The 24,278-nt window shown below is 33.3% G+C and overlaps 1 protein-coding gene across 1 annotated transcript; it reads left to right on the top strand.

Moving 5' to 3' along the window:
* Positions 1–3,562: 3,562 nt before the first annotated feature.
* On the top strand, positions 3,563–4,570 carry LOC123919580 (the record flags this gene model as incomplete). Its single annotated transcript, XM_045971531.1, has 1 exon — positions 3,563–4,570. A coding segment is annotated over one exon (1,008 nt), but the record flags the coding sequence as incomplete, so codon positions are not given.
* Positions 4,571–24,278: the final 19,708 nt, after the last annotated feature.

The following is a 24,278-nucleotide window of genomic DNA, read 5'->3' as shown; positions in this document are numbered from 1 at the left end:
TTTTAAGAGTATCATCAAATAGTTGTTTGAATAAAGCGATGATGATCCAAAATCAATTTTTTTTTTTTTATAGATAGATAGATAGATAGATAGATAGATAGAAAGTTGTAGAATTGTAAAAGTTATATTATTTATTTATTCACCTAGAATAAGAAGTTGCATGAAATTTTTTAGAGGTGTCAAATCATCACAATGCTTGCTTAATAGATAGAAGATAGATAAATAGATTTGAAAGTTGAAAATAAATACAATATTCTAACAATTACTTAAAGCTTGCAACTGTGGAACAAAACACTAAATGACAATTTTCAACCTGAAAAAAGATAGAGATAATTAAAAAAGTTATTAGATATGATGTCTTATAAGATCATAAGAGCAATCAAACAATTATAATTTACAAACTTAAATGAAAGACAATTATCTCATACCTATGTATATCAATTTCTTAAACATTGAGTCGCATGCTTGGGAATGTAACTATATATATATAGAAACACACACTAATGAATTTATGTAATCTTTAAAATAAACTCATAACGCAAAAAAATGAGAATTTGAAACGATGATACTTAGCTTGTTGAAGTTCCTTTGAGCAAGAAACACATTTCAGTACAAAGAGGTTGATAGATTAAGAATGAACACACAAAATGAGTATTACAATTGCATGATGTGAGAAAGTGGATAGGTTATTGCACATTTATACAGGATACTACTCAACTACAAATATGTTTAATTTTGTAAACGTTTTTTATATATGAAAAGTTGTGCTCTTTCAAGTTCTAGAGGATTAACACAATCATAAATTATATGAAAATTTTCCGTTTTGTTTTAAGAGTATTTAATTTTAGTTGGTCCCTTTTAATTTAATTTTTCATTTTTTCATTTTTTCATTTTTTAGTATTGATATATCCTTTTGTAAGCAATTTTATTAGAGGTGCCACATCATCACAATGAAGGCTTTGGAGCAACTCAACCTTCCTTTTACTAGTAAAAGATTAGAGAGACTTGGTTAATTAACACCAAAAATAACCGTATGTGAGAAAACTAAACATAGAAGATCTGATCTTATAAGGAATGCAATTAAAAATTATATAGAAATAATAGCCATATTTGGAAACCGCATCAAATATGAAGATTTGTTTCAAAATTGAAACCAAAAGAAACAAATTAAACTTATATATTATATATGAGGAGGGTTATATTGACTCCAAGAGTAAGTTATAAAAGCTACTCCAAATCATGACATTTGTTTTTAATTTCAATTAATGGCTAAGATTGATTCATAATAATTAGTTGGATGAGACTTATATTTTTATCACACTGGAAAATGAACATTATCAAAACATTCTTCAAATTGAAGAGAATGAATTAATTATAATCATTAATTGTCAAAACAAGATCCTCTCTTGTTTTTTTTTTCCACTTCTACTTGCATATTACATGAAATCTCTACAAAAACATTGACATCCATTACTAAAAACCTGTTTGTTTCTTCAACAAAATCATTACAAATTAAATTATTAAATTAACCTATTGTTCAAATTTGTAAAAAAATAAAATAAAATATATTGAACTAATAACAAGAAAAGAAAGAAAAGTACGAGCAAAGAGAATATATTGTAACAAAAAAAGCATACACCACAAAAAAAATGGTACACTTGTAAAATTGAAAAGAAAAGAAGCATATCGTAAAAAATTGTATGAACAGAAGCAGGATTGTCAAACGATTAGTGTTACACCATTTCAGAGTGTGTGGAATCCTTGTTTTCTCATGTAATCAAAAAATAAGCCTCAATTGATTATTATAATTGATTCATTCTCTTCTATTTAAGGTATGTTTTGATAATTTTCCAATACAATAAAAAAATAAGTCTCACTTTGTGTTTTATGATCAATCAATCTTAGCCATTAATTGAAATTAAAATCAAAGGTCATGATTTGGAGTAGTTTTTATAACTTATTCTTCGAGTCAATATAACCCTCCTCATTATATATATTATCAGTTTATCATTATAACTGAAAATAAGTCAACCAAAGAATTACACTTGGTGAAAAAAAAAAAAAAAATTGCTTCAATACCAATTCACCAAACAAAAATTGTCCTGTTTACATGTGTGATCAATTGACAAAACCAGATAATAGTAATCACACATACATATGACCTTTAATGGCAACAACAAATTAATTTGAATTCTGAATTTTGATGCAACTCAAATTAAGCATGACGGTGATGGACTTACGATCGTAGCAAAGGCACATACATACAGGAAGAACCAAAAGAGACGATATCTTTTATATTATAAGCTTGCATACACAAGCAAACTCTAAACCCTAATTTGTTTTCCCAGTTTTCCCTCCATTTTATCTTGCAATTTTTATTAAAAAATAATATAATTTTGTCTTGACTAAGATTCGAACCGGCAATCTTTTAATGCAAGGCAATATTTCCAACCACTATGGCAAATATACCAATTGTGATTAAAATTATGTGCAATAATTGATAAACGTCATCAATTTTAAAAGTATATCATATCAAAATTATTTTTTGACGCAAATCATGTCAAAATTATTGTTGACTATATTATTCATCACGAAATATTTTTATGTCTTTCCTGATCAATGAGTTTTTTTCTACCGGATCATAAATTTAGAGAATAATTATCATGTGAGATTTGGAAAGTTATTATCATGTGTGTTTTGGAAAGTTATTATCAAACTCAATTCTGCTAAATCAATTTTTTTTCCAATACAATCAAACACAACCATAGTCATGTCAAATCACATTCATTATTTTGATTTTAACAATGTAGATTTAATATTAACCGATGATCAATTGATACAATATGCACTAGCAGGTATTGAGATGATGTTACGTAGTTGTGTGAAGAGTTTAAAAGATTATCCCCCAATGCTTAGAGCAGACACATTATTAGTTCCTGATATACAAAATAGTTTAATACACGACGAATTGAATTATAACAGACAATCATTAGTCGAGGAACATGTTAGATTGATGTCAACTATGACTTCAGAGCAACGTAAGTGTATGACACAATCATGACAAGAGTTAACGAAAACAAACCTGATGTGTTTTTTCTTTATGGTTATGGCGGTACATGGAAGACATTTATCTGGAGGGCCATGTCAGCCGCATAACGCTCAAAAGGTGAGATAGTTTTAACAGTTGCCTCAAGTGGGATCGCTGCATTGCTTATACCTGGCGGTAGAACAGCACATTCAAGGTTTTGTATTCTTCTAAGCATTACGCTCAAAAGGTGAGATAGTTTTAACAGTTGCCTCAAGTGAGATCGCTGCATTGCTTATACCTGGCGGTAGAACAACACATTCAAGGTTTTGTATTCCTCTAAATGTTGATGAGTTTTCAACATGTACCATAGTTCCTAAAAGCCCTTTGGCGCTATTAATACAAAAAGCAAAGCTCATTATATGGGATGAAGCACCAATGATGCACAAACACTATTTCGAAGCTGTTGGTCGAACTTTAAAATATATTCTTAAGTCTGTTGATGAAAAAAATAAACACATTTCCTTCAGTGGAAAAGTTGTTGTTTTTGGCGAAGATTTTAGACAAATTCTACCAATAATACCAAAAGGTACAGGGCCAGAAGTTGTTCATGCTACTATTAATTCTTCGGTTCTTTGGAATTTTTGTGAAGTTTTAACATTGAGTAAAAACATGAGGCTTCTCGGTGGTGCTTCGAGTGCAGACGTTGAACAAAAACGATTGTTTTCTGAATGGGTTTTGGGTGTTGGCGATGGAGAAATTGGAGATGACAACGACGATGATTTAAAACTTGACATTCCATCAGATTTATTGATTCCAAATTCAGGTGATCCTCTTGCTTTTATCGTTGAAAGCACATATCCCCAACTTTTACAAAACATGAACGATATAATGTATTTCCAAAATAGAGCTATACTAGCTCCTAAAAATTTAATAGTCGACAAAATAAATTATTATATGTTGGATTTAATTCCTGGTGAAGAAAAAATATATTTGAGTTATGATACTCCACTCACACAAAATGTAGACGATCAAACAGTGGATGATGTTCATACTCCCGAATTTTTTAACACGATTTCTACATCGGGACTTCCAAATCACAAGTTGAGACTTAAAGTTGGAGTTCCAGTTATGCTATTAAGGAATTTGAATCAAAAATTAGGATTATGCAAAGGAACAAGACTTATTATTACGAGATTGGGAAAACGTGCTCTTGAAGGAAAAATTATTTCAGAAAGTAATATTGGTGATCTGGTTTTCATACCTAGATTTTCTCTGACACCATCTGACGTGAGAATTCCTTTTAAATTTCAACGGAGACAATTTTCTATAATGATTTATTTTGCGATGACTATTAATAAGAGTCATGGACAATTTTTAAAGCATGTTGGGATATATCTTTCGTCGCCAGTGTTTTCACATTGTCAGTTGTATGTTGCAATTTCAAGAGTTACTTTTAGAAAAGGATTAAAAATATTGATCATCGATGACGACAGTGAAGATACGACTAAGACTTCGAATGTGATCTATAAGGAAGTCTTCCGTAATATAACATAATTTTCTTTGTATGAATATTTATCCAAAATTATTGTTGAACTATCGTTTAATATTACTCAACTTTTTTCATATACCTTACATTATTGGAATTATCATATCTTATTTAATCATTATATATATATATATATATATATATATATATATATATATATATATATATATATATATATATATATATATATAATCAGACACGTACACCGCACGGGTCGATGTTCTAATATATCTCAAATAACCAAAACTACAATAACCATAAGGAAATTGCAAACCGAACCTTATTTCTGATTAACGGCGACCTAGAGCCATAAGCCATATATACACACCATGATAAAATTAAGTCTGCATCTATTTGACACATAACTATTCATTCATAATTAGTCAAATATATATCAACCAAAAATTTGCTTTTCAAAACAAAGCATGAATCTGAACGTTGCCACTACAAAACATTGTTTATTAACACTTAATCATGGATTAAAAATATTGTCACGACGCTGGATTTATGAAACCGAAATACAAAATCACCCAATGAAAAAAATAAAATAAAATAAATCTGGTTTCATATGAAGAAGGGTCACGGGAGAAATTAAACCATAGTATATGTGAATATAGCTTAGGCAAAACCGAAGATAATCTGATAGAAGATTAATAGTAGTTAATTAAATAATTATTAGGTAGTAGTTTATTAAATAATTTAGATAGTATTTATATTATTAGTTGATCATCTATGTTATTGGGTTTTGTTTGGTTGGATTTTATCCTTTAGGCCCATTAAGAGTCTTATATATATATATATATATATATATATATATATATATATATATATATAGGGGGCTGCTAATTTAGACCCAGTTGGGTCTAAATTAGCAAGGTGCACCTTTTGAGTTGGACAAAAATACCCTTTCTTTTTAAAAAAAAAAAAAAAAACATATTGGCGCTGATCCAGTGTCGCGCGCCTACCGCAGGACCACCGTTACAGACCGTTGATTTCCATCAGACGGCCAAAAGATGATCTCATCATGGCTGTCGGATCAATCAGACAGTCCAGATCATCCATCTCCATGTGGGCGCAGAAAGCAGGACACGTGTCAACTGCTGGGTGGTTGGCGTGTTTTTTTTTTCATTTAATACTTTAAACTCAATTATTTCGTTGTAAATTAATTTTTTATTTTTTTATTTTTATACCAAAATTCATAATTTTTTTTTGTCTACAAATAGAGACTTGGTTCGTTTGATTTGGACACAAAAAAAAAAACTCAATTTTTCACTACCTTTAATTATCTTTATATAATACTGTGAAACCATTTAGCTGGTAGAATGGTTTCACAGTATAACTCTCTGAAACCATTTTACTGGTAGAATGGTTTCAGTGAGTAATTTCTTAATTGTTTGCTTCTGAAACCATTCTGAAACCATTTAGCTGGTACAATGGTTTCAGAGCGTTGTACTTTGAAACCATTTCACTGATAGAATGGTTTCAGGGGAGTTGATTTTTAATTGTTTGCTTCTGAAACCATTTTACTGCTAGAATGGTTTCACAGTATAACTCTCTGAAACCATTCTTCCAGCTAAATGGTTTCAGAAGCAAACAATAGTTTTTAATTACCGTTTTATCTCATTTAATTAACGAAAAATAGTTTCAGGTCTCAAAAAATTTCATAAAATATACCAAAAGTTCCAGAATATTATCTAATATTTTATTAGAAACAAATAAAAAAACAATTGGTTTCAGAGTACAAATCTATGAAATTATTATTATTATTTGTTAAATGGTTTTAAATAATCAGCGGAATTTGTGAAAATAATTTCATGACTTGAACTAGGGAGAGTGAGGTACACAAGAGGGTTCTAAATAATTCATAGTACTTTACATAAAATTTTGGAAATTTTTTATGGAATTATAATATTTTTAATTACCTTTTTACTCATTTAATTAACTAAAAATAGTTTCGGGTCTCCAAAAATTTCATACAATATACCAAAATTTCCAGAATATTATCTACTATTTTATTATGAAAAAAAAAAAAAATAGAGCCTCCCTGAGGCCGCACGCGCCCCCACGCGCCGCCGGTGAGAGTGGGCGTGGGCGACGCGCACTGTTCATCGTCCCTCCCACCCGTTTTATGCAGAAACGGGTCGTGCGACCCGGTTTTTGACCCGGTTCGATCTTCCTCAATACTCAACGAAACTCGACGTTACTTACATGGATTTTGATCGTTTTTCAATTTTACAAAGGTTTCCGGTATTAGTTTTTGAAATCGGCGTTCGATTCGCACGTAAAATGAGGTCGAAATTTGGAAGAAATTTAAAAAATGTAATAGTTGTTCTATTGTTTCAAAAAAAAAAAAAGGGTATTTTTATGATGCAAATTACATACATGCCCCAGTTGTTCTATTGTTTCAAAAAAAAAAAATGGGTATTTTTGTCCAACTCAAAAGGTGCACCTTGCTAACTTAGACCTAACTAGGGTCTAAGTTAGAAAACCCCATATATATATATATATATATATATATATATATATATATATATATATATATATATATATATATATATATATATATATATATATATATATATATATATATGTAGTGTTCTTATCAAATGGAAATCAATGAAATGAATCAATTTATCTTTTATTTTATTTATCTTTATTTATTGTTTTTCTTTATTGCTTTCCTAGGTTTAACTTAGTGTAGCTTGATAGAACTTCAACTCTCTATCAATTGGTGCTTTCATACCATGAACTTAGTCCCTCCCATGACTGAATCCACTTATAATGCTCCATCTTACTCTCCTTCATGTCACCCAAACACCATTTCACCTCCCTTTCCAACCTTTCCTTCATATCCTTATCACACCCACACACCATTTTACCCAAACACCATTTCACCTCAGCCCCACCCAACACCTACCCTTTATCTTTTAACCCATATTATTACCATACCTCCACTGTACCAACTCCACCCCCTCCACCCAACCCAAGTTTTCCTTCATATCCACATCACCTCCATCACCCATCATACCACACACCATTTCTTCATCAAGAACCAACTCACACTCCCATTTCCAACTATGCTTCCCCACAAGGGTTCCTTGGCTCCTGCCAACAACCAGCAACCCACAATGAACCCATTAATCCTAGCCTTTCACTTTCCCACACAGCCTACTTTAACAACCAACCTCCACAGCCACCCAATACCTTCGAATTTTTTTTCAAACTGCACCTGTCATTAGTCAAATACACCAAAACATCCTACCTGAGGAAAAATTAACCGAAATGCCCTGGTCCTTTTCTGTGAGTGGGACGCGCCATCCCCAGACTAGTGTCCCAATGAAGGACGCGCCATTGGGAGGCCGGCGACCATGTGAAGGATGCGCCATCCCCAAGGCGGCGTCCTGAGTTGGTATTTTTTTTTTTCATTTTCATTTTTGAAGGTAAGGAGGGTTAGAAGGGTTAGAAGGGTTAAGGGTTAAGGGTTAGGAGGGTTTTGAGGGTTAAGGGTTAGATGGGGTTTTGAGGGTTAGGGTTTAGGGTTTTTTTTTTTTAAAGAAATTATTGAAAAAAATTATACAAAAATTATATTAATTAATATAAACACACTACAACAAATTTTTTTTTTTTTTGACATTTTGTATTTTTAGGGTTTTTAAGGGTTTTAGTTTTTTTTTTATTATATATATTATGTTTCTATTTTACTTGTTTATCAACAAAACAAAAATTAGAAGTAAATAGAAAACAAAAGATTTTGAGGAAAAATCATGCAATATATTTAATATTATTTTTTTACAATACAATACAAAAAATTGCAAATTAATTGGAATTTGGACTAATTATCACGACCACGACCACGACCACCGCCACCACCACCACCAACGTCATCGTCACCTAAATGACCTCCAGTACCGCATGTAGGAGCATGACGAACACGATCACCTCTTCGAAGTTCTCCTTGATGTTGTTCCACATCGTCTTGTTGATACTGAAAAGATGCAGTAGGATTACTCGAAATTGAGGCATTGAAAAAGTTTGATGTAGATGTGTCGTTGAACAAGGAGGTAAATGGCACACCAGAAAGGTTGTCAAAAATATTAGGATTATTAGGATCATCAGGAGTAATCAACTCATTAAACCATGACGAACCCACAGAGTTTTGAGTGTCGTAGGTATTGTGTTGGGGTGAAGTGTATAGGTTGTTGTGGAAATTTTGTTGGGCCGGTGTGTAGAAATTTTGTTGGGCTGGTGTGTGGAAATTTGGGTCAATAGATGGGTAGAAGTTTTGTTGGTCGTAGAAATTTGTTGTTGGTGGTGAGATGTAGGTTTGATGGTCATAGATTGGGAATTGGGGAGGGGTATAATCTAGGTATGGAGCTGATTGATTTTGTGTTGTGGTTTGCATGGGTGTTTGGTCAGGGTCAGGGGTAAATTCACGGGTTGAGGTAGATGGATTGTTTAGTGTGGGTGGGGGTTTGAAGAAGAACGGATTGAAGGTATTATAATACCACTCAAAATAAGAATTTGGAAGTTTATTTGCATGTGTGCCAGTTATCACCTTAGTGTGACGATTATTCCAATCGTCGATGAAACTTTCATATTCAACATCCCATCTATCTTTTGCTCCTCCACGCCTAGTTTGCTTGTGATATTTTGACATGTTTTCTGCTGGGCGCAATCTAGTTTGTTTGATTCCAAACTGGAGTTTAACTCGGTCGGTTTGGTGGTACTCCAAAATTTCAAAACATATTAGGTACGTGGTTGCAGACCAACAATGAGTGTCCTCCTCTATAGCATTAAGTGCTATGTCTTGATAAGACCTCCAAATAAACTGCAAGTATAAAAAATGATTAAGATATTTGAAAGTGCATTATGAAGTGAAAGATGAGAAATGTAGTAGAATTAGTGAAGTAGTAGAGTAGTATAAAAAAAATATTTAAGAGGAAGATGAGAAATGTAGTAGAATTAGTGAAGTAGTAGAGTAGTAGGAAAAAAATATTTAAGAGGACAATGAGAAATGTAGTAAAATTAGTGAAGTAGTAGAGTAGTAGAAAAAAAGTATTTAAGATTGAAAGATGAGAAATGTGTGAGTAGTATAGTAGTAGAGTAGTTGTGTGGTGAATGAATGGTAATGAGATTGATATTTATAGGGGTGGAGATTGATAAAAGTGTTAATGAGTTGGTTGAATTTTTATAAGTTTGATGAAAAATGGTAATAAATGATAGTGAGTTTATGAGTTGGTTGAATTTGTTGTTGAGAAGATAAATTTAATGAGTTTGGTTGAAGAGATAGAAATAATAATTTGGCAAAGAGATAATTTTCATTAATTTAGTACACAATAACAAAAATTACATCGATTTAGTACACAATAACAAAAATTACATTTCGATCAAAATATTACAACTTATAAATTACATCGATTTAGTACCCCATAATAAACATTTAAATAAAATTAAAATTATCGTCGAGGGATGGGAGGGGAAAAAACTGACACGGTCCTTGAAGACAGTATTTTGCTTCGTTCATCCACCATTTCACTCAGACGATTTTTGACTACTCATAGTGTTCTCAATTTGGTCATAAAAAGTTTTTCGTTGACTATCATATCGCTCTGAACTATGTTTACATGAAACACACATATAAGAACGCTATGAGTAGTCAACGGAGAACTATTTAACCGGTTGCAGACTGAAACATTTAAGAGGAAGAGCCAATTTTTTCTCATTTTCGTATGCTGAAGAAGGAGTGTGGAGATCAATTATGATGAAGAAGACTATTTATTGACTGAATTCGCTTTGGACCGGTTCGAACGCGCCATGTGCAGGTCAGCTTCCTTTGAATGAACGCGCCATCCGAAGGCTGGTGTTCAACTTTTGCAGTAAGTACTGAACGCGCCATCCGCAGGTCAGTGTTCCATCACTGAACGCGCCTTCTGCAGGTACGTGTTCAGATTTTTTTCGTCGTTATTTAGACCTTTGCGGACCAAACATTATTCATCATCCAATCTACACACAATATCGTATTTTTTCTTCTAAGAGATACGAATTTACCATCCTAACAACAAAAAAAATTACTCTTAAAAATTTCACCATTTACAATGGCTCCAGCACAACAAAAAAATGTTCAGTACTTAAGAGGTGGATTCTAACAGACCTAAGATGTACTTTTTAAGTCAGGTACTTATCTGACTTAAGAAGTGGATTCTAACAGACCTAAGAAGTACTTTTTAAGTCAGGTCAAATACGACTTAAGAGGTGGATTCTAACAGACCTAAGAAGTATTTTTTAAGTCAGTTCCAAATCCGACTTAAGACGTCAATACTTCTTATGTCGGCTTTTCTTAAGTCAGACGCGGAACCGACTTAAAAAGTCAATTTTAACCGACTTAAAAAGCGTTTTTTCCACTAGTGTGAAACAAAGGAAGCTTGGAACTTCTTTTTAAAAAATTTGAGAACATATGTCACTCCACAACAACATCTTTGTGTGATTTCAGATAGGCATCCATCCATTAAAAGTGCTTATGATAATCCTGCAAATGGTTGGAATGATCCTACCTGCAGACATGTGTACTGCATCAGACACATTGCCCAAAACTTCATGCGAAAGTTCAACAATAAAAAGCTTCGCAAGTTGGTTGTTAACATGGGTAACTATCTGCAAGTCACTACAACTTTTCTATAATTTCAACGATACATTTTTTTTATGCTGTTTTATTAATTGCTCTTCTTATATAGGATTTGCAGTAAATCAACCTTTGCACAGATACTACCGCAGCAAAATTGCTGCGCAGAACACTAATGTAATAGGGTGGCTTGATAATATCCCTATAGCGAAGTGGACGCAAGCATTCGATGAAGGTCGTCGGTGGGGTCATATGACAACCAACCTTGCTGAGTCGATGAACAACGTGTTTAAGGGTATTCGCAATGAACCCATCACAGCTTTGGTCCAATCAACGTTCTATAAGTGTGTCGTATTGTTTCAAAGAAGAGCCACTGAATCAGCAGCTGTGTTGCAATCTGAACAACAATATTCAGAAGCTTGTCAGAAACGGATTGAAGAAGCAATGCATAAAGCAAACTCACATCAAGTCATTGCTTTTGATCGACTCAATCAAACTTTCAGGGTAATGGAAACTGTCAATCACAACGAGGGTTGACCAATGGGTCGATTTCTGCTCAAGTTGGGTGAAAGCTGGTGTGATTGTGGAGAATTTCAAGCTTTACATTTGCCTTGTTCGCATGTTATTGCTGCATGCTCCCATGCTGCACAAGCTTACCAAGTTCATATACATGACGTGTACAAAGCTGCAAGTGTATTTTGTGTATACAATAACACCTTCCCGGGAATTCAAGACCAATCATATTGGCCCCAATATTATGGTCGTCGACTTTGCCCCGACCCAGCAATGAAAAGATGTAAGAGAGATCGTCCGAAAAGTACGCGCATTAGGACGGAAATGGACGACGAGATCGAAACTTTGAATAAGTGTGCGTTATGTAGGGTGTCGGGCCATGATCGTAGGAATTGTCCAAATTCCAATTAATTTCCAATTTTTTTGTATTGTATTGTAAAAAATAATATTAAATATTATTATTGCACGATTTTGTTTTGTTGATAAACAAGTAAAATAGAAACATAATATATATAATAAAAAAAAAAACTAAAACCCTTAAAAACCCTAAAAATACAAAATGTCAAAAAAAAAAAAATTTGTTGTAGTGTGTTTATATTAATTAATATAATTTTTGTATAATTTTTTTCAATAATTTCTTTAAAAAAAAAAAAACCCTAAACCCTAACCCTCAAAACCCCATCTAACCCTTAACCCTCAAAACCCTCCTAACCCTTAACCCTCAAAACCCTTATAACCCTTCCAAAACCCTACCCACTTACCTTCAAAAACGAAAATGAAAAAAAAAAAACAAACTCAGGACGCTAAGCTTTGGATGGCGCGTCCTTCATTAGGACACTAATGTGGGGATGGCGCGTCCTTCATTGGGACACCAGGCTCTGGATGGCGCGTCCCACTCACAGAAAAGGACCAGGGCATTTCGGTTAATTTTTCCTCAGGTAGGATGTTTTGGTGTATTTGACTAATGACAGGTGCAGTTTGAAAAAAAATTCGCCCTTCACTCCCATCTATCATCATGTTGACCTTCCCTCTCACCAGAACCAAAACCCCACACCAACTGTCCCTCCTTCATTTCCTACTCACACCATTCACAAACCACCAACACCCACTCCATCACTAAACCCATATATCTCCTCATGGCCGGCCCTGTGGGTGTGCAAGGTGAGCCACCGCACAGGGCCTCAAACATTTAGGGTCTCTAATTATTTATATCGATCTATTAAAAAATTTATATATGTAAAAAAAATTAATGACTTTGTTACTACTAAAAATATCTTATAACTCAAAAAATAAAATATTTAATAAAACACTCTTAATTTTATAAATAACTTGCGGTTGATTGTAAAAAAATAAGCAACATTACAAGAAAGTTTTTTTTCCCCAAGAAAATGTAAAGTTGATAATGATATTAGATTGAAGATGCTTGATTAAAATATATCGTTTTTAGATGTTATTTACTATGATGACTATTTTTTTATGTTATTTACAATTTAAATAGAGAATGACTTTTTAAAAAAAATTATATTTTTATTAAAGATCCATTTTAAATTTTCAAACAGGACCTCCAAATACTCGGGACCGGCCCTGTATCTCCTCACCGTCACCACAAACACTACCTCCTTCAAGATTAGAGACAAAACTTGCTAATTTTGATGGAAGTGAAGATGCTTATTGGTGGATTATTTGCTCTGAAAAATCCTTCAACAACAGGAATCATAGCTTATCAGATGCAGAGAAAATAATTGAAAGTATTTTAGCATTGAGAGGTGCTGCTCTCACATGGTGGTTCAGCTGGTTTCCCACACATCGAAGGCCATGTTGGGATTCATTCACATGTGGATTACTTCGGCAATTCAAGCCTGAATGGATACCCATTTTACCCATTGATGGTGAAGAAGAAGATGCAAAAGACCCAACAGAAAGTGAAGAAGTTCTAGAACCACTTGAAGAAGAAAAGCAAGTGAAAGATGAAGAAAAGGTGAAAACAGAAAGTGAAAAAGAAAATAATCTTTCTCCAATACCACCAGAAATTGGGGTTTTCACGGTCTCTGATCTTCCATCGCCAAAATCGCCGGAACCAAATCCGCCGGAGACAAAATCACCGGAGAATAGCTTCTTCATCATGCTTCCTCCACCTCCGAAACCACCAGACCTACAGTTTCCGTCAGAACGCTTCTCAGCTATGCCTCCGGCGATTCGGCCGCCGTTGAAACCGCCAGATCCATCACCGAGTTTTCTCATATCTCAGTCTCATCTTCGAACACCACTGTGCTTCTCAAAGTCACCGCTCATCAACTCACTACCACGGCCACCGGAAAATGTTTCTTCTCTAACTCTGGCGCCTCCGCCGTCATTGAAGCCACCGTTTACCAACCAAACTCTATCACAACCACCTAATTCGTCACCGTCGTTATTGAGACCGCCAGCAAAGCCACCGGATTTAAAGTCAGGCGTTGAATTGCAACTTATTATGCCAATGGTTAAACACAAATACTGCTTATTGTCCTTTCTCCATCGTGACACCCAGAGAGTTTTTGCACTGTCCGATCAACAGGGAGCTTCAACAAATGAATCTCAGCCGTGCGTACAAATCACAATTCGCTTGCAGCCTTCTCCACCAACAGCGAGTTGCCACGTGTCCAATTGTTTGTCTCCCACCTTCACCCAAGCACGTGATGTAGGACTAGGAGTACTGGTGTTTCTGCCTATATCTATTTTCCATGTGCCAGTTGTTGTCCTTTTGCAGGATTTCAAATCCACCCCATCCTTATGTGACACTATTAGTACTAACCCATTCACAACTTCCCACGTGTTTGGATTTCCACCTTTTCACAATCCAATTTGCAAGAACAAAATTCAAGTGATGTGCAAACAATTAGTCTCCACCGAAACAATTTTGGGTCGCCAAACAATGGCACAATCTTTTTGCTATGCACAAATCTTCATGGACAAAAATCATGTGTTACAAGCCTCACCATAACTCATTTCAGTTGATCTGCTCCACATTCGTCCGGCTCGTAAACCTCCCGACTCATATCCGAACCTTGAGGACAAGGTTCAAGTGAACCCGGCGGCAATGATAGAAGATTAATAGTAGTTAATTAAATAATTATTAGGTAGTAGTTTATTAAATAATTTAGATAGTATTTATATTAGGGGTTTTCTAACTTAAACCCTAGTTAGGTCTAAGTTAGCAAGGTGCACCTTTTCAATTGGACCAAAATACTCATTCTTTTAATTTTTGAAAGAATAGAGCAACAGAGGGATTTCTGTAATTTTACATAAAAAAAAATAACAACACGCGCCCCACCTTCTTAAACAATTAATAGACGTGGATCCAGTGTCGCGCGCGTACGGAAGGACCATGGTTACAGACCGTTGATTTCCATCAGACAGCCAAGATGTGATCTCATTAAGACTGTCTGATCAATCAGACAGCCCAGATCATCCTGATCTATCAGATCATCCTGTCTGCGCCACACTAGATTATAAGCTGGAGAGAGAAAATTTTGCTTTTGAAAAAGGCAGCCACGTGTCAGCATATGAATGGGTCTGCGTGATTTTTTTCATTTTATACTTTAAACTCGATTATTTCGTCGTAAATTAATTTTTTATTTTTTATTTTTTATACCAAAATTCATAATTTTTTTTTCTCTACAAATAGAGACTTGGTTCGTTTGATTTGGACACCGAAAAAAAAACGCAATTTTTCACTACTTTAAACTCGATTATTTCGTCGTAAATTAATTTTTTATTTTTTATTTTTTATACCAAAATTCATAATTTTTTTTTCCCTACAAATAGAGACTTGGTTCGTTTGATTTGGACACCGAAATCCTTCTGAAACCATTTATATGGTAGAATGGCTTCAGAGAGTTGTAATCTGAAACCATTTTGCTGGTAGAATGGTTTCAGTAAGTTGATTATTAGTTATTTGCTTCTGAAACCATTTAGCTTGTAGAATGGTTGCACATAGTGGTATTCTGAAACCATTTTACTGGTAGAATGGTTTCAGTGAGTAATTTATTAATTGTGTTTGCTTCTGAAACCATTTATCTGGTAGAATGGTTTCAGAGAGTTGTAATCTGAAACCATTTTGCTGGTAGAATGGTTTCAGTAAGTTGATTATTAGTTATTTGCTTCTGAAACCATTTAGCTTGTAGAATGATTGCACATAGTTGTATTCTGAAACCATTTATCTGGTAGAATGATTTCAGAGAGTTGTAATCTGAAACCATTTTGCTGGTAGAATGGTTTCAGTAAGTTGATTATTAGCTATTTGCTTCTGAAACCATTTAGCTTGTAGAATGGTTGCACATAGTTGTATTCTGAAACCATTTTACTGGTAGAATGGTTTCAGTGAGTAATTTATTAATTGTGTTTGCTTCTGAAACCATTTATCTGGTACAATGGTTTCAGAGAGTTGTAATCTGAAACCATTTTGCTGGTAGAATGGTTTCAGTAAGTTGATTATTAGTTATTTGCTTCTGAAACCATTTAGCTTGTAGAATGGTTTCAGAGATTTGTACTCTGAAACCATTTTCCTGGTAGAATGGTTTCAGTGAGTTGATGTAAGGTAGTGAAAAATTGGGTTTTTTTTTCTGTGTCCAAATCAAACGAACCAAGTCTCTATTTGTAGAGAAAAAAAATTATGAATTTTGGTATAAAAAATAAAAAATAAAAAATTAATTTACGACGAAATAATCGAGTTTAAAGTAGTGAAAAATTGCGTTTTTTTTTTCGGTGTCCAAATCAAACGAACCAAGTCTCTATTTGTAGAGAAAAAAAAATTATGAATTTTGGTATAAAATTTAAAAAATAAAAAATTAATTTACGACAAAATAATCGAGTTTAAAGTATTAAATGGAAAAAAATTAACGCAGCCAATCATATGCTGACACGTGGCCTTACCTTTTCAAAAAGTTTCTCTCTCCTCCCATCCTTCCACCCACGCGCGCCTGTCGGCGCGTGTGGTGCACGCGCGTGAATTTTGTCCTATAATCGCGTGACACGTGTCCTGGGGGGGGGAAAAGAAGTGGAGGGCGCGTGTAAAATTGCAGAAAATTACAGAAATGCCCCTGTTGCTCTATTCTTTCAAAAATTAAAAAAATGGGTATTTTTGTCCAACTCAAAAGGTGTACCTTGCTAACTTAGACCCAACTGGGTCTAAGTTAGCAGCCCCCTTTATATTATTAGTTGATCATCTATGTTATTGGTTGGACTTTATCCTTTAGGCCCATTAAGAGTCTTATATATATATATATATGTAGTGTTCTTATCAAATGGGAATCAATGAAATGAATCAATTTATCTTTTATTTTATTTATCTTTATTTATTGCTTTTCTTAGGTTTAGCTTAGTATAGCTTGATAGAGCTTCAACACTCTATCATAATCCCAATAAATTAAACACGAAGACATGCTCTGATACCACTTGTTGGAATTAATTTAATATTAACAATCACATACATGCTCTCAATAACAAAGATTAAAACCATAATTTTACTTTAGTGCGGAAGCCAAATAAACATATGAGCATGTATATAAAACAGGATCTACGACATGTTGATTTATCAAATATCAGCATTAGAAATACCTGGATAGAAGAATCCACTAGATACTAACCGTTGATGTGACACATGGCACTCCTGAAACACAAAGAGAGAGAGAGATCGGATGACAGACACCCGTCGGCTCGTGTGGTTCTTCCTCAACCGATACCCTAATGCCTTGAGTTCTCTTCAGATGGGGAGAAAAGATTATTTGCTTATGTTCGGTATATTGGGGACCATAGCCGATATATAGTGTGATCGCCAATTAGGGTTCCCATTATTCCGAAATGGGTCATCCTGACATCCACTCATATTGAGCTCATATTCAATTAATTAATTAATTAATTCTAAATAGAAATCTAATTAACCTTTTTACTTTATTTGATTACTTAATCAATTAAGGCTCCTTATTAATAAATAACTAATATAATTATATATAAAGATATTTGTCCACGTAATATTATTAGGATATTATAAAATACTCCAACAGCTTCAGCCTGCAAAAACCTGCTGCCTTTGTCAAAGTATTGGTGTTGTGCTCAAAAACTTGTTTCTGACTCATAACAGAATCAATAACAGGCCTCAATAGAGTAATCATATTAATCTCGAAAGGAATCCACTAAACTTTGTCTTCACAGGAAGCAACTTGACTTCTAGAGCATTCAATTGCAGTATAGAAAATAAATCCTCTGCCGCACATCACGCAAAACCTTGACTATACCAAAACGATCATGTGGAACCGGCTGACCCACATTAACACTAACAATTTTGGTCGTTTATGCACCATTTAAGGGATGTCAATAGGGCGGGGAATGTGCGGAGGAAACATCCTTGTTCCTTGCCTCGAAGTGCATGCAGGAAACTTTTTGCCTTCATCCCCGTCCCCACGAGGAATATTTGTCCCCATCCCCATCCGCAAAGATCCCCGCGGTACCAGCGAAGATCCACAGACATCGAATATTAACAAAATTTATATATTTTTCGCTCAAAATTATGACCGTAGTATGACGTTATTTTTTCCTTCTTTATTTAAATTTTTTTTTTTACTTATTTCTTTTTTAAAAAATAAAAACAACACATAATGCATTCATAACAAAAAAAACATTGCAAAAGCATTTAGCTACTAATAATCATACAAAACCTAATAGCCAAAATATTCCATAATGTATAGCAAAATATGCATAATCATACAAAAATTAATAACCAAAATATCTCAAAACTGTTCGTAATTGGTAAATATAGTTAAGTTAAGTATATATGGACAGATTCGGGGAATCTGCGGGGAAGGATACGCTTTCCCCGATCCCCGCCCCAAATTATCCGCGTGGAAATTTTTGTCCCCATCCCGACGGGGAAAAAATCCTTGTTTTCGGAGCTCCAACGAGGCAATCCTCGTTGATATCTGCTCTGATGGATGCAAATTGACATCCCTAGCACCATTGTCATCAACTACTTCACAGCTGGTAGAACCACCATTTCGTCCACCACAGTTCTGACCCTTTCCAGTACGTAGCCACTTGTTAAATGTGGCTCCACCATCTTTGGAACTGTTTCCCGAGCAGATAAAATTTCCCCATCCCTTCTCTCCATCCAGAAAATCCGGTTCAAGTCTCTTAGGAAAGAAGCTTTCAGTGTTTCCAAGCAAACCACACTCAAAGCAGAAAACACCTAATATTTCATATTTAAAATGCAAATGAACAATACCTTCATCTTCCTTCTCAAAAGGGAATTTCTTCTTCAAGGCCTCATAGCAACAGGAACACGCATATACAATCTCAAGAGCCATAGTTGTTAAGGTCATCATATTTGACAAAACGACCTATATGACTTCCAATAAGAAAACCAATTGACTCGGTCATATAGCCAAAAGGTAACTTGAAAATTTGCATCCACATTTCAGCTTTATCAAGTTCTACAGCAAGGGGGTTGACAGTCAATTATATGATGTTTTTAGCTTTTATTTATGATATATTTTAGTAGTTAATTAGCTTTTGAAGACCAAAATCAAGCAAAATACCTAAAGTTATCAAGTAACTTGGCCAAGAAGCAAGAAATGAAGATTTTGCATAAAAAAGAGAAAAAATTGAAGAAATCGTGCGGAACCATCGCGCCACGATGACAGCTATCACACGACGATGAACACATGATAAAATTGGATCAAATCTGCGTACTTGTTAAGCAAGAAATAGTTGTATCGCGCCACGATGACAATTTCCCAAAGCCATTGTGGCGCGATAGGCTGCGATGGAAAAACACGTTTAACCTGAAAAACTATAAATAGAGTTCTTCTCCTCCACAATTATTCCTTCAGAACTTTAGAGAAGTACAAGACTCTAAGGAGTAGAAGGAGAAAAAAGCAGAGAGGGCTTAACAACTCTCAAGGGAAGGCTAATTTTCCTCATCCGAGGGAGAGGAAACTTCCTCTTCAAGGCTACGAGGTTATTTTTATGCATATTATTGTTTAATATGCCTTTTAGTAGTTAAGTTGCTTTAGGTTAGGTCGAATAGATGAACTCCTCTATGAATGCTTTATGTTTATGTAATGGAAAATGCATGTTGGTACGAACAAGGAAATAACGAAACACACGACTTCTTGCCATCCGTTAATTTTCATCAACATGCGGCCATGATTTCCACCAAAAGCAAATTATATATTATTTTATTTCTTTAAAACAACAACACGTTATATTCTTGCACTTCTTGTATAACTGCCTCGTACCATTTAGCACCTCTCTTATGTAATTTGGTTCAAAAAAATTTATTTTAATTATTATTCAGTTTGTTAATCATTATTATCTTGTTTTAACGCTTTATTCATAATATCAGCCATATTGTTGAATGAATTTAGCGGATTAGCTGATATCGTGATAGCATGACTAATCCCGACATATATATAAAGGTAATATAACTAATCGGAACTGGAAATGGTAGTACAAGTACTCAAGGCTAGGGGTTATTAGGATTAAGAGTTGCACCATTGTTAAATTCTGCATGTTTACAGTTATTTAATTAAAGTAAGATAAATGACGAAATCTTGTTAAAAAGTGTAATTTGTGACAATAACAAGGGTTTTATTACTAAGGTTAACAATAATGTATAGGATAATATTAGAATGCGAAAGCACATATTATTAAACATAAATTAATCCGCTGGGCTAACCAGGGGCGGATCCACTCTATGGCGAGGGGGTGCATGTGCACACCCTGGGATTTTACTAATTACACCCATATCCTACTATTATTATTGTTTTGCACACCGTTAGATTTAAATTTTGCACCACCCAAAATTCTCTCACCGCTTAATGTGCATGAATCACTGTGTAATATCAGGATTTACTGTGTAATATCAGCATTTATAGAGAAATTATTAGGTGAGTCTTCACCTAAGCATTAATGATTAGGCACAACCAATTAAACAATTACAACTCGTTAATGTATTAAATAATTACAAATAATTAATAGAGTAGTAATTAAAACCAAATCTCAATAAGGAAATGAAAAAGAAAAAAATTTGTCAAGAAACATGTGTTGTGAACTTTATTAAAAATAAAATCTTCTAATTGCTCACATATATTTTTGTTCCAACTAAGCTCTATCTTTTTGTTTTTTATTTTTAATTTCTTTGTTTCAATTATTTTTATGTGAACACTTTGATATTTAATAATATTCTTGAATACTTGTTAAGTTAAGTATAATATCATATCATATTTTGATATTTTAATTATTTTAAAGTAAGATAATAGGAATAAAATAAGAGAAAAAAATAAAATATAAACTTAGGTGAATTATAAAATATAAACTATAAAATAATTAAATTAGCTTATTAATATAAGGCTTAACTATACATTTGGTCCCTTACGTTTATTTTAGGTTTCAATTTGGTCCCTTACGTTTAAAAAGTATCAATTTGGTCCCTTACGTTTATTTTAGGTTTCAAGTTGGTCCTTTCCGTCAATTTTGTCACATGTGGCAGTCAATTTGCATAGGTGGACTGACACGTGGCACTTGGACACGCTGACACGTGTACTATTCAAACGGTGTTAGTGACAAAACTAACGGAAAGGACTAACTTGAAACTTAAAATAAACGTAAGGGACCAAATTGATACTTTTTAAACGTAAGGGACCAAATTGAAACCTAAAATAAACGTAAGGGACCAAATGTGTAGTTAAACCTTAATATAAATACAAGGTTTCAATTAGTAAAAAATAAAATAAAAAAATAAAAAGAAAGCTTAGTATGAAAAAAAACAATATCATGAGCATATTATAAATAAATCTCTATATAAATATAAAGTGCACATGTAATTTTTTTTCCTTTTCTTATTTATAAAGATTTTGTTTTATTAATTACTTGTACTTATTTAATAAATTAATTATTTGTAATTATATGATTGGTTATACCTAATCATTAATGCTTAGGTGTGGACTCACCTAAGAATTTCTCGCATTTATAATCTTTCATAAGCTTGCTTTTGACTTTTCACACTATTAACACAAGTAAATGACAAAAATTACATTACATATAATGCCTAGTTTTTTTTTTGTTTTTTGAGAAAATTAAATGCCTAGTTTTTTTTACTATAACTTGTTTCTGTCACAAAGAGTAACTATATGGATATATATTAAAATTTATAATTATTAATTAAAGTTAAAAATTGTTGTTAAGTCTTAGTTCAATAGTCAATATTAATATTTTTAGGTTAGCCGTTTTAACTTGGGGTTCAAATCTGAGACTTAAAAATTGTGTGTGGGTATTTCAGTAGTGTATTTGTTATTTTGTCTACATATAAAAAAAAAAGTTAAAATTTTTGCACCCGCTGACACGGGGTCCTGGCTCCGCCACTAGGGCTAACAAAAGGGATAATGATACTATAACACCGAATTACCAAGCAAGAGTAGAGGAGGAAGTCAAAAGCACTTAACTTAGTTTTTCCTCATTGATCTCTTTATCTTATATTATCTGTTTCTATCTCAAAACACTATTAAATTATAAAGCGAATGCAAACTATCTAATGCATGATCCTGTGGATACGAACTCATTCTAGATATCTAGAGTGTGAATTATTACTCGACGATAGACTGATCCACTTGCCAGACTGCAGTCATGGGTCGTCACCAACAGTCAGCTTCTTCAGAACAAGCATGTAGTTATCAAACAACCAGGGCGCTCCCGAAAAATCAGATTGCCACTGATCCCAATAATCCCAACCACTTCATATTTGGGTTGGATATTAAATACAAAATTATGTGGGCAAATAAACTAGTTATAAATATCTTTAATACAATGACACTCTCCGGCAAAACATATCACTTTGAAAGTAGCCTCGCACATATCTTGTGGACAATCATAAACTTGAGAACACCTAGTAAGCGCTATAATGAAAAAAGAGACTAAAAGAATGTAGGGTAAATGATCATTTACCCCTGCAAAATAAGTGAATTTTCGTTTATCCCCCTGTGCAGATTTTTTTTCTGTTTACCCCCCTGCAAAACATAGATTCCCTTATTTTGCCCCCTGGGTGTACAGCAGGACATGTGACTGTGCACATATGCTGACGTGGCTTGTACACGTGGAAAAAAATCATTTATATTTTTTAAAAAAATTCCACGTCAGATAATATATTATTTTTTTAAAAATAAAAAATAAAAATTTCCTAAAATAAAAAAAAAAACGAATTTTTTTTTCCTAAAATAAAAAAAAAAAAAAAATTATTTTGCACCAAAAATAAAGATTTACTCCCAAAAAAAATTTATTTTTAAAATAAAAATTTTAAAGATTTATTTTCAAATATTTTTTATTTAAAGAAAAATAGAATCTTTATTTTTAAAAACAAAACCATTTTATGTTAATCTTTTTGAATTAAAAAAAAAAAAGTACCGTAAAAAAAATGAATTTTTTTATTTTGCACCAAAAATAAAGTTTATTTGGGAGTAAATCTTTATTTTTGGTGCAAAATAAAAAAATTCGTTTTTTTTATTTTAGGAAAAAAAAATTTCGTTTTTTTTTTTTATTTTTGGAAATTTTTTTTTTTATTTAAAAATAATATATTATCTGACGTGGAATTTTAAAAAAAAATATAAATGCTTTTTTTCCACGTGTACAAGCCACGTCAGCATATGTGCACAGTCACATGTCCTGCTGTACACCCAGGGGGCAAAATGAGGGAATCTATGTTTTGCAGGGGGGTAAACAGAAAAAAAATCTGCACAGGGGGGTAAACGAAAATTCGCTTATTTTGCAGGGGGGTAAATGATCATTTACCCAAGAATGTAAAACTAAAATGTAATAAAATATTGTACGTAATAACGAAGGAAATTAGAAAATGATTATAATGGCTTACCTTCGACGTTCTTTGCAACAAAAAAAAAAAGGGAAAGAAAGATAATAATAACATAAACAAACTTCACAATTTCAGCCATAATTCGCCCCTTTTGCATGTTACAAATGATTTTATCACTTACTGTAAAAAAAAAGAAGATCGTATCACTTTATAATTTATAGAGTTGAGTCTCTCTTTACATCAAGTAAATAATTTTTTGTGCTTATGAAAAAAATGCTTCTTAAAATTAGAATAATTATTAATTGTCTCTAAAGCAGTAAAAGCACATCAAAGTGTTGATTTTGTCCCTTTAACATGCTTAGTAAAGACGTCACAAAAGACTACACATCAAAAGTCTTTACTCATTTTTAGTAAAATTTTCATTATTTTATAACCTTTCATGAAATGAAAAATTGCCAAAGACAAATAATATTGTTGAATAATGAGGATTGGTATGCACTACAAATCTTCCACGATGTTTGTCTGTCTTCATAGCATCAGTCTATACCTCCACACTTGGCTCCTCTTCGACCTCTTCAACTTGGACATCTTGATTAATTCTTATTCGCTTTTTGGGACCAATCACAAATTTATGACCAAAACTAGAAGTAATGCGAGTCAGAATATGTGCATTAATTCCTTCAGTCATGTGGGAAGAATCAAAGTTGTTTCTCACAACCATTGCAGAGGTAATGCATGT

This window comes from Trifolium pratense, linkage group LG4 (genome assembly GCF_020283565.1).
Source record: "Trifolium pratense cultivar HEN17-A07 linkage group LG4, ARS_RC_1.1, whole genome shotgun sequence".
Lineage (NCBI taxonomy): Eukaryota > Viridiplantae > Streptophyta > Magnoliopsida > Fabales > Fabaceae > Trifolium > Trifolium pratense.
Note: the sequence above shows the minus strand (reverse complement) of the source record. Positions and strands in the feature narration are given on the sequence as shown.